The sequence below is a fragment of the Aulonocara sp. 'chitande type north' Nkhata Bay genome, linkage group LG15 (genome assembly GCF_057382095.1).
Source record: "Aulonocara sp. 'chitande type north' Nkhata Bay isolate Kocher_YH1m ecotype deep benthic linkage group LG15, A_spYH_male_GT1.1, whole genome shotgun sequence".
In the NCBI taxonomy this organism is placed as follows: domain Eukaryota; kingdom Metazoa; phylum Chordata; class Actinopteri; order Cichliformes; family Cichlidae; genus Aulonocara; species Aulonocara sp. 'chitande type north' Nkhata Bay.
In genome coordinates this window covers 10,275,586-10,288,516 of record NC_141358.1, presented here as the reverse complement: position 1 = coordinate 10,288,516, position 12,931 = coordinate 10,275,586, and the positions used below count along the sequence as shown (strand labels likewise).

Sequence of the window (12,931 nt, the reverse complement as noted above, 5' to 3'; positions counted from 1 at the left end):
GATAGTTGTCAGTAATCAGCACTGCCTTCCTCTGCAGTGGTCAGCTGGGTCTGTGGCTGGACGCCGAGCTGTACCGAGGGACCACCACCAAATGTGCCACCTTTAACAACCAGCCACTGTCCTCCCAGCAGGACTTTAACATCCACAGTCTGGAGGTCTGGACCTTCGAGTAAACCCATCTTCTCAAACTACATTCACTCTCCCTAAAACCTTTAACATCACCCATTTCTATTATGCACCACTTGGAGGCAAACCTAGCTACCCACAAATGACGCTAAATGTTATGTGAATGAAGTTCAGAAGCCCCTCGTGGAGCCATGTTGACCGCCGGCCGCGCTGTGTCTTCTGTAGCCTGTTTTTGAAGTGAGTGTATTCAGCAGGTAGGCTGGTGAGTTTGTCTGGGTCACCGTCCGTTCAGAGGTGAAGATGTAAGAAAATGTTTTTTGCTCTTGGTTCATTGGCTGCCTTAGACATCAGACAAAGCCTCCAGCTTCCCCCAACATGCAGACTGCCTTACCACCATAAGCTTGTGAGGAGAGATTGAAGGTGAGGATAGCTGCTTTTTGTCTTTTTCTCTTTGTTTGTTTTGACCCATGTTGCTGTGAGGGCTAAAGAAGCCAATCTGCTGACGATACTATTGAGGTGATCCCTATAAGAGCTGATTTTTAAGTCTGCGTGAAAGAAAAAGGAGTCCGACAATACCACGTGTCTATTTGTTAATAAATAATTGTTAATATAATTTGTATTTTGGGGAACGTACAGATGTGTGTACTGAAAATACTTAGTGGCTTTTTTTTTGCTTTTTTTTTTCAAATGTTCAAATCACTCGCCATCAAATTCAGTTTGGCTGGAATTGTTTACAGTGAAAGAGTTCACTTTCTGTGAAGGACATCTTGTGAACGCTGTCTTTATCTTTTTATTTTGAGTTTGTTCATGTGAAATGAGTGAATTCCTCACAACTGCGCACAATGTTGGCATTCCCTGTGTCCAGTCCAAAAACCGCTGACGGAGCCAGGAAACACTTGCAGTGACCAAATATGTTCTGTTTAATTAAATAATTTCATATTTGTCGTGCGCTCGTCTTATTTTATAAATATATTTTTGCATTCTGTTTTTACAAAGAATGTTTGCTTTATTTTTCCTTTTTTTTTTTTTCTCTCTCTCTCTCTCTCTCTCTCTCTGTTGACTTTTGCCAGTATTGAATTCCTGCCTCTAAATGAGTAATGTAGACTCTTATTTGTGGTCTGTGTTGTTCAGAGACTTGCAGCCTGTAGAAGTTTAACATGATGTCACTTTGCACTGCAGGATAAATTGATGGCCCGTGCTGTGTTGTACCCTGAAGCTTTTCTACAATGTAAAATTGTTACTGAATGTCACTACAGGAGGGAGTCCAGCCTCCTTAAAAAGGGATGGGAAAGGGATACACTTTTTTTTTCAATGCACATTGATATGCCACTAACTAAACAATCAGATCTACTAACACAGGGTGAAAATGTCCATTTGCGCCCTCTGTATCTGACACAGGCTTGTAGTGCATGAATATGCAATACTGCAAACATCTGACACCACTGACAACGATCCCTGCCGTACTAGTCACTATAACGCTGGTTAGCGCTTCATGTTGAATTGAGCTTGGTTGTCGTCGGCTGTTCAGTGTTGTAGCTGTGAAGTATTATTTCTTGTGAATCCAAAACTGCTGTGTTCTGTGATATCATGATCTATTTATTGTGTTGTCACTGCAACTACATTTAAAATTAAATGTTAAATATATACAAATAAAATATTGGCAGTGTGTGGTTTATATCTTCCACCTCTTCAACAATCAGTGATTATTAAAGAAGATGAAACACTTGGAGCTTTTCAAGCTTGTGTCATGTTTTAGACTCATTCTCATCCTAATCACACACTATGTATTAAAACACAATATTAACCATAATTGTTTTAGTCGTACCTTTTTGGATTGCAGTTTAAGAATTCTCAATTATTTTGGTAGGTCAGAAGCAGCTTTTTTGGAAGTCAGTCATAATTTACATTGTTAAACATTCTTTAAGAATTGTGAATATTAAAATAAAATTATGTTGAAATATAGTCCCGATCAAAAGTTTAAGACCACCTGAAAATTGCAAAAAATCCTATTTTGCATGGTTGGATGGATAATAACACTGCTTCACTGCAGCAACATCAGGTAATCTCCATATACGGATTCCTGGCTTTAAGTTTTTGATCTACTGCAGAATATTTTTAAGGGTGTTATCTACTATAAAAAACCATGCCAGCAAAATCTCCAAGTTTTTCTGTTTTATCCTGTTACTTTGACACAAAGGCATCTGCTGTGATGCTTACACATCTGATAAAGTGGCAGCTTAATTTTTTTTATACACAGCCTACAAACTCAGCGCAAACTAACTGCAGAGAAATAGTCAAATAATTTTGAATTAAATATTCTTAATTTACAAGGCTTAGAGGGTTCTTTCGACAGGACATATCCTAGATAAATGGACAAAATTATAATATTTCTGACTGACTCAAAATGGAACAAAATCGAATCGGGACCTTGTGAATCAGCTGTAGAAATCAGTGACGATAGTAGTGCCTGCCCGACTGCCTTCATTTCCACAATGTTTATTAGGAGGGCAGAGTTCTCAGAAAAGCATTGAGTAACACCTCTGCACGTCATAGAAGATCTTCGGAAAGTGTTCAGGAAACGCAACAGAGAGACAGTCCTCAGGCAACATGGAGGACACAGCGACCAACTGGTCAAACTCAGATGTAAATTATGTTGAAACGTGTATTTTCTGTTTAATAGCGAACAAAAAAGACGAAAACACAAAGATAATAAAAGAGGTGAGATGCTTTTTTTTTTTTTTTTATCCCATGTAGAGCGATACAGGTGTTATAGGAGGAAACTGTACCCGGAAGTTGCGGATCCGAGGTTTTGATATACTATTAAACACACACATAGTTAGTTGGAGATTTTAGCACTTGACGGCAGATGAAGTTTAAAGCGTATGGCAAATCAGCTATTTAATAGAAGAAACAGACTACAGCAGGGAAACCGCGGGGGCGGCATTTCACGACGAGAGCTGTTTTGCAACTCTGAGCCAAAACAAATAAAACTGTATGAAATAGGGCATTTAGAGCAGTCTGAGCTCTTTTGGCTGTTTGTAATGTGAGCACCCACCAGCCCAGACAGGTAAAAACCTGTCATGTGACAGAAAATAAAGAAAAGCACAACAGGTCCACTCTAAAGTGTGTAAATCTAAAAATGCACTTTGTTTAAATCCAGATGCTTTAACACCTGCAAATCACCAAAACGTTAAAGGGTCCCTGCGCAGGCACAGGTCCATGCATGACTTCTTATTTGGTTGAGGACTGGTTACATCTTAAGTAATGATAATACATTTATTATTTATATGCACCTTTCAAGACACTCGCGGACCCCTTACAATGCCGAGGCAAAGAGAGTAGCCAAGCATCAAAAGATTTTAAGGCTGGTTTTAAGTGGTGGGTTTCTCTTCATCTATGTGCAGCTAAATTAATAGTTCAAAGTCTCCGCACACCTGAATGAGTGACAGGTGGAAAAGTTCCATGACAATTTAAATCTAATTCCCACACGCTGCCTCGCTTACTGCAAATACATTTAAGCCTCAGTGTTTCAGTCAGTCTGACATTCATCAGGTATGTGTAATAATGTATCTACTCAGAAAAAGTGAGTAAAATAATAACAATAATAATAATGCTGTATATTTTAAAACTGAGTCCCACTGCCACCTTTTCATGTACTGTGCAGAGTGGGAGTTTGTGTCCGGGGTTTCCTGGTTCTTTTATGTGCACAGCTGGAGTAGCGCTACCGCCTCCAATAGGAAGAGTGCCTCGACACGGTACTTTCTGATCCACCAGGGAAATATACTGTACTGAGTCTTGATAGTGCTGCATTCACAGCTTGAATGACTCTTTCATTTTTCTGCCCCGACTACAGACTAAAGACCTGGTGTGTTTCAGCGACATTTTCCCAGGTGCGCCTCACCACTACCTGGTTGTTCCCAGAGAGCACATACCCAGCTGCTTCTCACTGCACAAAGGACACATTGATCTAGGTCAGTTAGTCCTCTGTCAACTTACCATACTATCTCCTAACACTGTGGCTATCCTGTCGTCACTACTGCTGCAAGTTTTCCTTTAAATACTTTAAACTAGACTATTACTGCTGGTACTATAGACTTCTGATACTCTTATTTTTCCAACTATTTGAGATTATCAAAACTATATCACATAACCCATAAGAAATCATGTCTCCAATAGTTGAAAGGATGGCTAAACTGGGGAAAGATGTGCTCCACGCCCAAGGGATTACTGACATGGCGGATATAAGGTTGGTGGAGACGGTTCTTGGAAGTACCGGAAAAAATATTCATACTAGTAAAAAGGCAAAGTCTGCAAACTCAAGTTCTCTCGTGGGCATTCAGGAATCATTTACAGTGGACACCCATTTTTCATCCATCCATCCTTGCATTCATCCATGCATACATCCACCCACTCACAGGGCTAAAGCACAGAGACGGACGATCATTCACGTTCACGCTCATATGAGGTTAATCAGCGATCCAAAATTGGCCGTAGTTTTGAATACGAGTGTGAAGTAAAATCCTGCAGTTTCTGCTGGGTGCATTGTAGCTGCCCGAAGCCAAAACTCAGTAAAAATCTTACTTTTAACATTAAATTAAAAAAGCTACAGTGTATCTTAAAAAATGATATTAAAGGGAGGGTGGATGAATCTTTTGCTTTAAGTAACTGCATAAGTAATCTTCGTGCTAATGTAATCTATATAATTATAGTTTAACATGGAGTGAGGGGTCTAGTTGCTCTGTTGTTTGTAAGCGTTTCATCCCTGCTCTGGGCGGCTGAATTTCAGTGCTGATGTGTTTTTCTCCACAGGCTGGGGTTCCACCAGCCGCCCTTCATTTCAGTAGGTCACCTCCACCTCCACGTGCTCGCCCCAGCCAGCCAGATCTCAAAGTACATGTTGTATAAGTTCACTCCAGAAACCAACTATTTTGTTACTGTGAGTACTGCAGGCGACTTCTTTCCTCATTCTGTTTTTTTTTTTTCTTTGATTTTCTTTATTAGTTTTCTTACACTACAATAACTAAACCACTGCAGCGGTTTCCATGCAGTCACTGGTTTTATCAGGCTACTTCTGTTACTTCACATTTGAACTGATAAACTCATAATTTCCCCTTTGCAGGAAGAAGTTTTACGCAAGCGTCTTAAAAGTATCTCCCCACCACTCCGGTGTCATTATTTAGAGAACTGCAAGTTATTTCAGTGCATCAATTGTGCTCAGACTGGACTTTAGATCAGAGCAGGGAAACAAAACCAAAAAATCTCAGAAGAATCGCTGAGGCAGAATGAAGACTGGAGACACTTTTGAAATGCCTTTGTAATTGTTTAGAGCGATATTTACCACTTTAATATTCATTAGCAGTGACTGACCTCTGCACGGGCCAGTGCAATATAGAAAATTAACGGTCAGATTTTATCTATAGTGTTTTGTGCTCGTGCACTGTAACAGTGTCGTTTTTGAATGAATGCACGTGGGAAATGAATTGTACTTTTATCATAAGAAGAGACAAGACTGATTCCACTAAGTATTTTTTAAAATAAAATTATTTATTTAAATAACATTATTGAGAGTTTTCTATTACTGACAGTCACTGTAAAGAAGAAAAATGTGTGGAGATACTGTTGCCTCTGTATTGGATGTGTGTCTGCTTGTTTGTAATGATATTAAAAAATAAACAGTTTTTTAAATAAAATAAAAAATCATTCATGGAGAACCCTTTAATAAACTAATAATTAAGGTAATTAAGTTTTAAGGCCAGTGTTGTGACTTTCTAATGTTAATTATTTTAGTACAGTGTCATAATCCTGGTAATCCTCACTGGCAGATATGTGTGTATAGATAAATATAGATTCATCAAGTTGCTGGATACATCACAGATCTTGGTTAATATTGACACGATAGCGTCACACAGTTGATGCAGATGTGTAGGCTGTACACCCATCTTGCGAACGTCCCCCCATCCCAAAACCTCCCAGTGAATGAACGGGACACGACTCAAATGCAGATATTACACAAAAATAAAACCTACAAACTGTATCAGTGAGCCAGAGTTGGAGGGCATAGACCAATGATCATACACCTCTGAGAGTGAAATATGACTTTAATCCAACATATTTTAATTTAGAGTAGTAATTGAAACTACTGTTTCAATTATGGAGCTATACAAAATGAGTCCCTGGGCCTTTCTCTCCACTTCACAACAGTATTTTTCACCAAGCCCTATAACCCTGCACACAGACATGCACATTAGGTTCATTCATTATATCCAGTAAACCTGATATATGACAATCATGCCTGAATATTACTACAGTAACCTGCTCATGCTTACCTGAGCTCCTTTAGTTTCTTTTCCTTTATCTCATTCAGGCGCATCTGTCGCTGCTGGGCTTCCTCCAGCAGTTTGTCAGCCTCCCCGAACCCCTCTCTATGCTCAGCTTTGGCAAGCTTCTTGCGCTCATTCACCTGCTGCCTGACGGCCTCAGCGTGGCGCAGCACTTTCTGACGTTGCCTCTCCTGCTGCTCCTTTTCTTTGGCCTCTGCTTCCTTCTGAGCCCTGTGTGGAGGAAAAATAGCAATTTCATGCAAAAACGTGCAGAAAATGCACACTGAGGTGGGAAAAACAAACAAAAGCCCCCCAACTTTCTTACTTCAGCATCCGATCAAACTCTTCCTTCTTTATGGTGGCCTGCACTGTCTGGTAGTGCTGTTTGCTGTGAACTTGCTCCAGCCGAGCAGCCCCCAGCATCGCCTCCTGCTGTGCTTTCCTCACGGCCTGCTCTCTGTTTTTCTCCCTCCATTTCTTTTGTAACTCTTCTTGATGCCGATGGGCACAGAGTTCATCCTTTTTAAAATCCGCAGAAACACCAGCACAAGTGGCCGAGAACAGTTAAAAGTCATATTAATCCACCTGTAATAAGGTTAACGCTTCAAAAACAATTTCTGACCTGCTCTGCCTTATAGTTTCGATCTTTTTCTTGCTGGGCCCTCAGCTTAGCAATCTCCATCTCCTTCTCTTTCCTTATCCGCTTTTGCTCTGCTTCACGTTCCGCGTCCCTCGCCTGCAAAAACAATAAAATATCAGCAGAGAACAAACATCTGTAGCCGATCTACAGAGTTCAGTTGCTTTTCCAGCTGACCTGTTTCTTTTTAATGTATTCCATGGCTTTAATGTCCGCCAGCTTCTCCTCCTTCATCCTCTGCTCCTTGACTCGGAGGGTCTCAGCATTGATGCGCATGATCTCCTCCTGCATACGCTGCTGCTCCATCCTATTCTTCTCTTTAGCCTGGAACAAAGCAGCCGGTCAGAGATGAAACTGACTCCCGTACACTGCACTGTGTTCACGTTAGTGAGTTTAAGTCTGCACATGGGCCGTGTGTGCACCTTGAGGTCATCCTTTTCCATCTTCTTCTGGTTCTCCTTTATTTGCTGTTTCTCTTGCTCTCTCATCTTTCTCTCATTTTCCTTTTCCTCTAGATGTTTCTGAATTTGTTCTAAAAGTTGCGCTCTTCCTCTGAAATGTAACACACACAAACAGAGTGACAGATCTCCTAATGGCCTCCTTTTTGGATCAGATAAAGTGCATAATTTAACGTCTTCCCATCCTTGGAGTTATTTTAAGAATATATAAAGCATTTGGTGAAGAAAAAAAAGGTGCTCTCTTTACTCGTTCCTGTGCTGTTTCCTCAGCTCGTCGATCTTCCTTTCAGTCTCCAGACCCTTTTGGCGCTTTGCCTCCATCACCGCATCCAGGCGCCTCTCCTCCTCTTCCATCTCTGCCTGGATCTGCTTCTTCTCCTCCAGCTGAGCATTGCTTGTGGCTTGACATTGAGCATTCAGAATAAGCTGAGGGAGTGACAAAAACAGAAGCATTTATATGTGTGTGAATTGACACCGCCTTTGTTTTCTTCATCCACATACTCCCAGCCAATTCCTACCGTGTTCAGCCTTTTGATTTCCTCTTCTTGCTCCATCCTTAAAGCGTTAGACTGCTCCAGCAAGCTCTGTGAACGTTTCCGGGCCTCTTGCTCGAGCTCAGTCAGGGCCTTGTTGTTCTTACGGGACAGATCTGCTGCCTGGATCTGCTGCTTCCTTTCCTCTGCGGATTTCTGGGGAGCCATCATATAGATATCATATTGCAAAATCACAGGAACGAGCCTCTTGTGTTAATGTCCAAGAAAACATCATCAGAGCCATGAATCCTACCGTTTCCTCTTCCTCCTTTCTCTGATAAGCCTGGTGAAAAGCCTCTCTCTCCTCCTTGAGGTTAGCCTGGGATGCTAAAATGATGCGTTTATACTTAGCTGACGGGAGAAAGACTGACTTTCCCAAAGGACTGTTAAGTGGGATTCTGGCATAACGACAGGAGGAATTATGTTGTGGTGAGGATGTCCATTTTGGGTTAAAACATCATTATCATCATGACATTTGTTTTTAAAAAAATCTAATTGTCTCTCTAAATCACTTGAAACGATACCAGGTCATACATTAATGGAAAACTGTTAGGTGCACCATTGTTTTTTTTTAAATTCATATTAAATGTAATCAAATTGCTTCCATTTCCATGTTTTAAAAATGTGCATTATGCTTTTTAAACCAGCGGAGAAACTCAACAGGTTTGGGACTACCTGAGATTGCGGATGAGGTCTTTAGAGATGATTTGAATGGTGTCTTTGTCTTTTTTGATCTTTGACGGAGCTTCCTCACAAGGATCGTCTTCACAAAGCTGTGATGATATCTTAGCAGTTGTTAGTTGATAAAAACCCGCAAAATAGCACCATAATTAGTGAACTCAACACACAAGTATTTTCAGTTTTCTTTTTGGGTTTTCTTTTTTCTTACTTGTGATATCCACTCACTGGCCACTTCATTAGGTTCATTTGCTCATTAATCCAAATATCTTATCAGCCAATCACTTGGCAGCAACTCAGACACTAGGTACACTGTCTCCTTAATACTGTCTGGACATCAATTAAATGCCACAGCCCACCTGAGTAGTTCTGCTGACCATCTCCAACCCCTTATTGACAACAGTGTAACCATCTTCTAATCGCTGCTTCCAACAGGATAACACACCATGTCACAAAACTCACATCATCTCAGGCTGGTTTCTTGAATATGACAGTGAGTTCACTCTACTCCAATGCCTCCACAGTCACGAAATCTCACCTTTGAGATTCTTATGGTGGATGTACAGTCAATAGATCAGCAGTAACTATGTAATGCTATTATGCCAATATGGAGCAAAAATCTGAGTAATGTTTCCAGCGCCTTGTTGAAAATTTAAGGTAATTCAGAGGGCAAAAAGCGGTGCTAATAAACTGCACCTAATAAATTGGCCGGTGAGTGTAGTTAAGATGTGACATTTCACTCTGTGAGAGTAACACTCACCGGGTCTGGGCTCCCAAAGAGGATGTCGTCATCATCCACCTGAGAGCTTGGGCTCAGTGGGCGGTAGCAGCTGCTAAAAGAGCTAGCTCTGGAACTGGACGGATGTCTCTGCTGGCATTGAAAACAACAGTGGATGAATATACAGGGACTTTTTCTAGCGTTAAATACAGACTTTATAGAATAGTATCTTTTGCATTTAAAAAACAGGATCTAGCATCTAAGGCAATATGAAAAGTGGCTTGTCAGTGCTCGCTGTAACATATAGACTTACCATGATCTGCCGTTAACAAAGTCCAGGCAACGGAAAATAAATGTTTCTAAGATTATCCAGTTTTAAGACTAATATAGCTGCAATACTCAGTGTTATTCTCCCATCTATAGACATGCGCTTAGCTTCTTTAAAAACTTTAAAAACGTAGCGACACGGATTTTAATTGGCGAGTAATCTGTTGCTATGGTGACAGAAGGGCAAACGTTAGACATCCTCTACTCCTTTAAAGTCAAGCGTATCATATTTGATACATGAATTTTTGTGAGTTTTTGAGACTTCTACATCATCAGCGTGACTTTTTTTTACCCTCAAAAAAATGATAGAAATTGCATGACACATTATTAATGACTAAAGTGCAAAAGTATGGCCTATGTAGCAAATGTGATACAAATTAAAACTCATATATGCAGATTAAAATTTGATATATTTTTATAGATTTTGTCTAAAAGTTCAACCAACTTTCCATTATCAAAAAATTAATCTCTGACTTGGGGTTCAGACTGAACCTGTTCAGCTCTCGTAAATAAAATAAATAAAATAAAATAAAATATATATTTATTTATTTATTTTTTTTCCTAAGACAAATAATTTGACGGTGCACTCTGGGCTCGACTAGCTCTGTCTTCGGGCGATTGTCCTGCCTTTGTCTCTGGGCACACCCAGGAATTATATTACAGCATTTACTGCGCTCTATATAAAAGACGCTTTAAAACTCACGAATGGGGACGCTGGAGGCTTCTGGGATTGATGACTGTAAATTCTGTGAAATAGTAAACAACAAAACTGACACAGAGATCCTGCTGAGCGTGAGTAAAACAACAACAACATTCATTCATGTTTAAGGAGAAAAAAAAGTTAGCCACTGGAAATTCCTGTCTCTCTCTCTCTGTGTGTGTGTGTGTGTGTGTGTGTGTGTGTGTGTGTGTGTGTGTGTGTGTGTGTGTGTGTACAGGACGATGAGCTGGTTTGCTTTCGTGACATGAAGCCTGGAGCCACCCATCACTACCTGGTTATTCCCAGGATGCATATCAGCAACTGTAAAACCCTTAAGATGGACAACATACCTCTAGGTGAGGAAACATGAACTTAATCAGTCTGTTTGTTTGCTTGTTTGTTTGTTTGTTTTTCCTGGTAGCAACTTCTGCTGACAAGACTTGGTCAATGGGAAAATATGAGTCGGTAGTTATGATTGATTACACAAAAGCACCCCACCCTTTAAAGCAACATGTTTCCAAGCAACTGATTATTTATATAGCACCAAATCACAATAGTTGCTTCAAGCGGCTTCATATTGTAAGGTCATACATAGCATGTAGATGACCCCCTATGAGCAAGCACTTGGCGACAGTGGAAAGGAAAAACTCCCTTTCAACAGAAGGAACATTGCACAGGGAGGAGCAGCCATCTGGTTAATCAGTACAAACTATTTTAATAATAGTTTATAGTAAATTCAGGTTAATGAGTAAATTGTTTTGTTGAGTCACCAGTATGACCTCAGTGAGCTTAGCTTTGTAGTTTGTGTCTGTAAAGACAGATTTAAAAGCGCCACCATGACCATGAAATGATTAATTGTGTCTTCAGAAATCAGCTGCACACCCATGATACAAATTTCCTGTTCCGCTACGCGCCAAATGAGCTCTACTGGACTGAGATCTGGTGACTGTTCACAAACCATTTTTTTAGGCTTGTGCTTTCAGAGATGCTCTTCTGCATACCTCGGTTACAAAGCGTGTTGATTTGAGTTCCTTCCTATCAGCTCGAAGCAGTCTGGCCATTCTCCTCTGACCTCTGTCATCAACAAGCCATTTTCACCCAGAGAACTGCTACTCGCTGGATATTTTCACATTTTCAGACCTCTGTAAACTCTAATGATGGTTTTATGGGAAAAAAAAAATCCCAGTAGCTCAGTTTTTGAAATGCCTACAACAGCCCGTTTGATAGCAGCAACCATGCCACATTCAATGTCACGTCAGTCACCTTTCTCCCTCATTCTAACGTTCTGTTTGAACCATGTCTACATACACTGAGGTGCTGCTATGTGATTGGCTGATTCGATATTTGTGTTAATGTTCAGGTGTGCTTAATAAAGTGGCTAGGGAGTATATGTACATATGTGTAAAACTGTCTTGCATAATCTTGACTTTCTGATCGCACATCGCCGATAAGTTTTATTTGTTGACAGTGGAGCGGATGGAACAAATGGGAAGAAGTATACTGGAGAAGAACAAAGTCTGCAGCCTCGATGACGTCAGGTAAAACAATCCCTGTGATGAGCTGCGACTCTTTATCACTTAGAATTTTATTATGCTTTCAAATTAAACAGGTTTTTTTTTCATGTTGTAATATCTTTTTGTTAATTTTATTTTGTAGGCTGGGGTTTCATCTCCCTCCATTCTCGTCAGTTCCCCACCTCCACCTCCACGCTCTAGCTCCAGCCAGTAAGATGAACTTGAAGTCTCAGCTTCGCTACGGGCAGCAGTCTTACTGGTTTATTACAGTAAGTCAGGGCTGGATTGAGCCAAGGAAAATAATTCAATTGGGACTGTTTATTTTTAATATCACTAGACAGACATATGGCATGGTAACATTTGTTTCTCATTTGTTATCACGGTCTATGCTTTAAAGGAATTCAATAAAAATCAGATCAGAGATTATTGCAGATTATCACTGACGCCATTCTCTGATGTCAAAATGAGAAACAAGCCACATCTTCTCTCCCATGTTAGGTCTTTTATGTGTGTTGTGTACACCTTTAAGTGCTACCTTCTTTTAAAGTGAAGAGCTTTTAAAATGAGTGAATTTACTACATGTGAATACTCTTAACCCTCAGTTTTGCTCTGTTGCAGGTAGACAAAGTGCTTTCACAGCTGAAGACTCATGGCAAAGTGAAATGAACAGATGCAGGTGTAGCAACCTTGTTTGCTGCTTACAGGTTATTTAATTAGCGTCCACCGCACTGAGTGCACTTTGCATGACTTCTCCAGCCTGTTTGGCATTCTGGTGCTAATACGTTTGAATATTTTCCTCCATGCCGCATGCTGACTTGGTTGTGGAGAAGAGTTCTTTGTATTAATTTTTTTTACTTCTGTTTTCTTTTTTTTATAAATGGTATAGAATTCATGAATATTAATAAAAAAAATCTTGAAAG

At 40.2% G+C, this 12,931-nt stretch overlaps 4 protein-coding genes across 11 annotated transcripts in view; 3 read left to right on the top strand and 1 right to left on the bottom strand.

Annotated features, from left to right (window-relative positions):
• The window catches only part of ncoa7b (nuclear receptor coactivator 7b), a 21,284-nt gene extending 19,492 nt beyond the window's left edge, over positions 1-1,792 (top strand). For all 3 annotated transcript variants that reach the window (XM_086264007.1, XM_086264008.1, XM_086264005.1), the window contains exon 17: positions 38-1,792. In XM_086264007.1, the coding sequence (XP_086120133.1) occupies positions 38-173 (136 nt within the window). In that variant the 3' untranslated portion in view covers positions 174-1,792. The remainder of the gene's footprint in view (positions 1-37) is intronic.
• LOC147312548 (cilia- and flagella-associated protein 45-like) overlaps positions 1-9,987 on the bottom strand; it is a 17,853-nt gene extending 7,866 nt beyond the window's left edge. Inside the window, exons 1-12 of one of the 5 annotated variants that reach the window (XM_086264009.1) lie at positions 9,784-9,987; positions 9,513-9,623; positions 8,750-8,859; positions 8,328-8,472; positions 8,060-8,230; positions 7,789-7,967; positions 7,506-7,635; positions 7,261-7,407; positions 7,069-7,182; positions 6,772-6,965; positions 6,453-6,677; positions 6,207-6,351 (exon numbers count right to left, since the gene is read on the bottom strand). In XM_086264009.1, the coding sequence (XP_086120135.1) occupies positions 6,240-6,351; positions 6,453-6,677; positions 6,772-6,965; positions 7,069-7,182; positions 7,261-7,407; positions 7,506-7,635; positions 7,789-7,967; positions 8,060-8,230; positions 8,328-8,472; positions 8,750-8,859; positions 9,513-9,623; positions 9,784-9,786 (1,641 nt within the window). In that variant the 5' untranslated portion in view covers positions 9,787-9,987 and the 3' untranslated portion in view covers positions 6,207-6,239. Of the gene's footprint in view, positions 1-6,206; positions 6,352-6,452; positions 6,678-6,771; positions 6,966-7,068; positions 7,183-7,260; positions 7,408-7,505; positions 7,636-7,788; positions 7,968-8,059; positions 8,231-8,327; positions 8,473-8,749; positions 8,860-9,512; positions 9,624-9,783 lie in introns of those variants that run through there. The other 4 variants (XM_086264011.1, XM_086264010.1, XM_086264012.1 and 1 more) reach the window with 4 other exon arrangements.
• On the top strand, positions 2,684-5,856 carry LOC147312549 (adenosine 5'-monophosphoramidase HINT3-like). The gene is made up of 5 exons (XM_086264014.1): positions 2,684-2,844; positions 3,980-4,097; positions 4,303-4,372; positions 4,936-5,062; positions 5,246-5,856. The coding sequence occupies exons 1-5, from the start codon at positions 2,734-2,736 to the stop codon at positions 5,354-5,356; spliced, it is 537 nt and encodes a 178-aa protein (XP_086120140.1). The 5' UTR covers positions 2,684-2,733; the 3' UTR covers positions 5,357-5,856.
• LOC147312547 (adenosine 5'-monophosphoramidase HINT3-like) lies at positions 6,777-12,931 on the top strand. 2 transcript variants are annotated; one of them, XM_086264016.1, is made up of 5 exons: positions 6,777-10,589; positions 10,736-10,853; positions 11,966-12,035; positions 12,154-12,280; positions 12,630-12,931. In XM_086264016.1, the coding sequence occupies exons 1-5, from the start codon at positions 10,503-10,505 to the stop codon at positions 12,675-12,677; spliced, it is 450 nt and encodes a 149-aa protein (XP_086120142.1). In that variant the 5' UTR covers positions 6,777-10,502; the 3' UTR covers positions 12,678-12,931. The 2 variants fall into 2 exon arrangements, with proteins under 2 accessions (XP_086120142.1, XP_086120141.1); XM_086264015.1 differs by lacking the exon at positions 12,630-12,931 and having other exon boundaries at positions 12,154-12,427.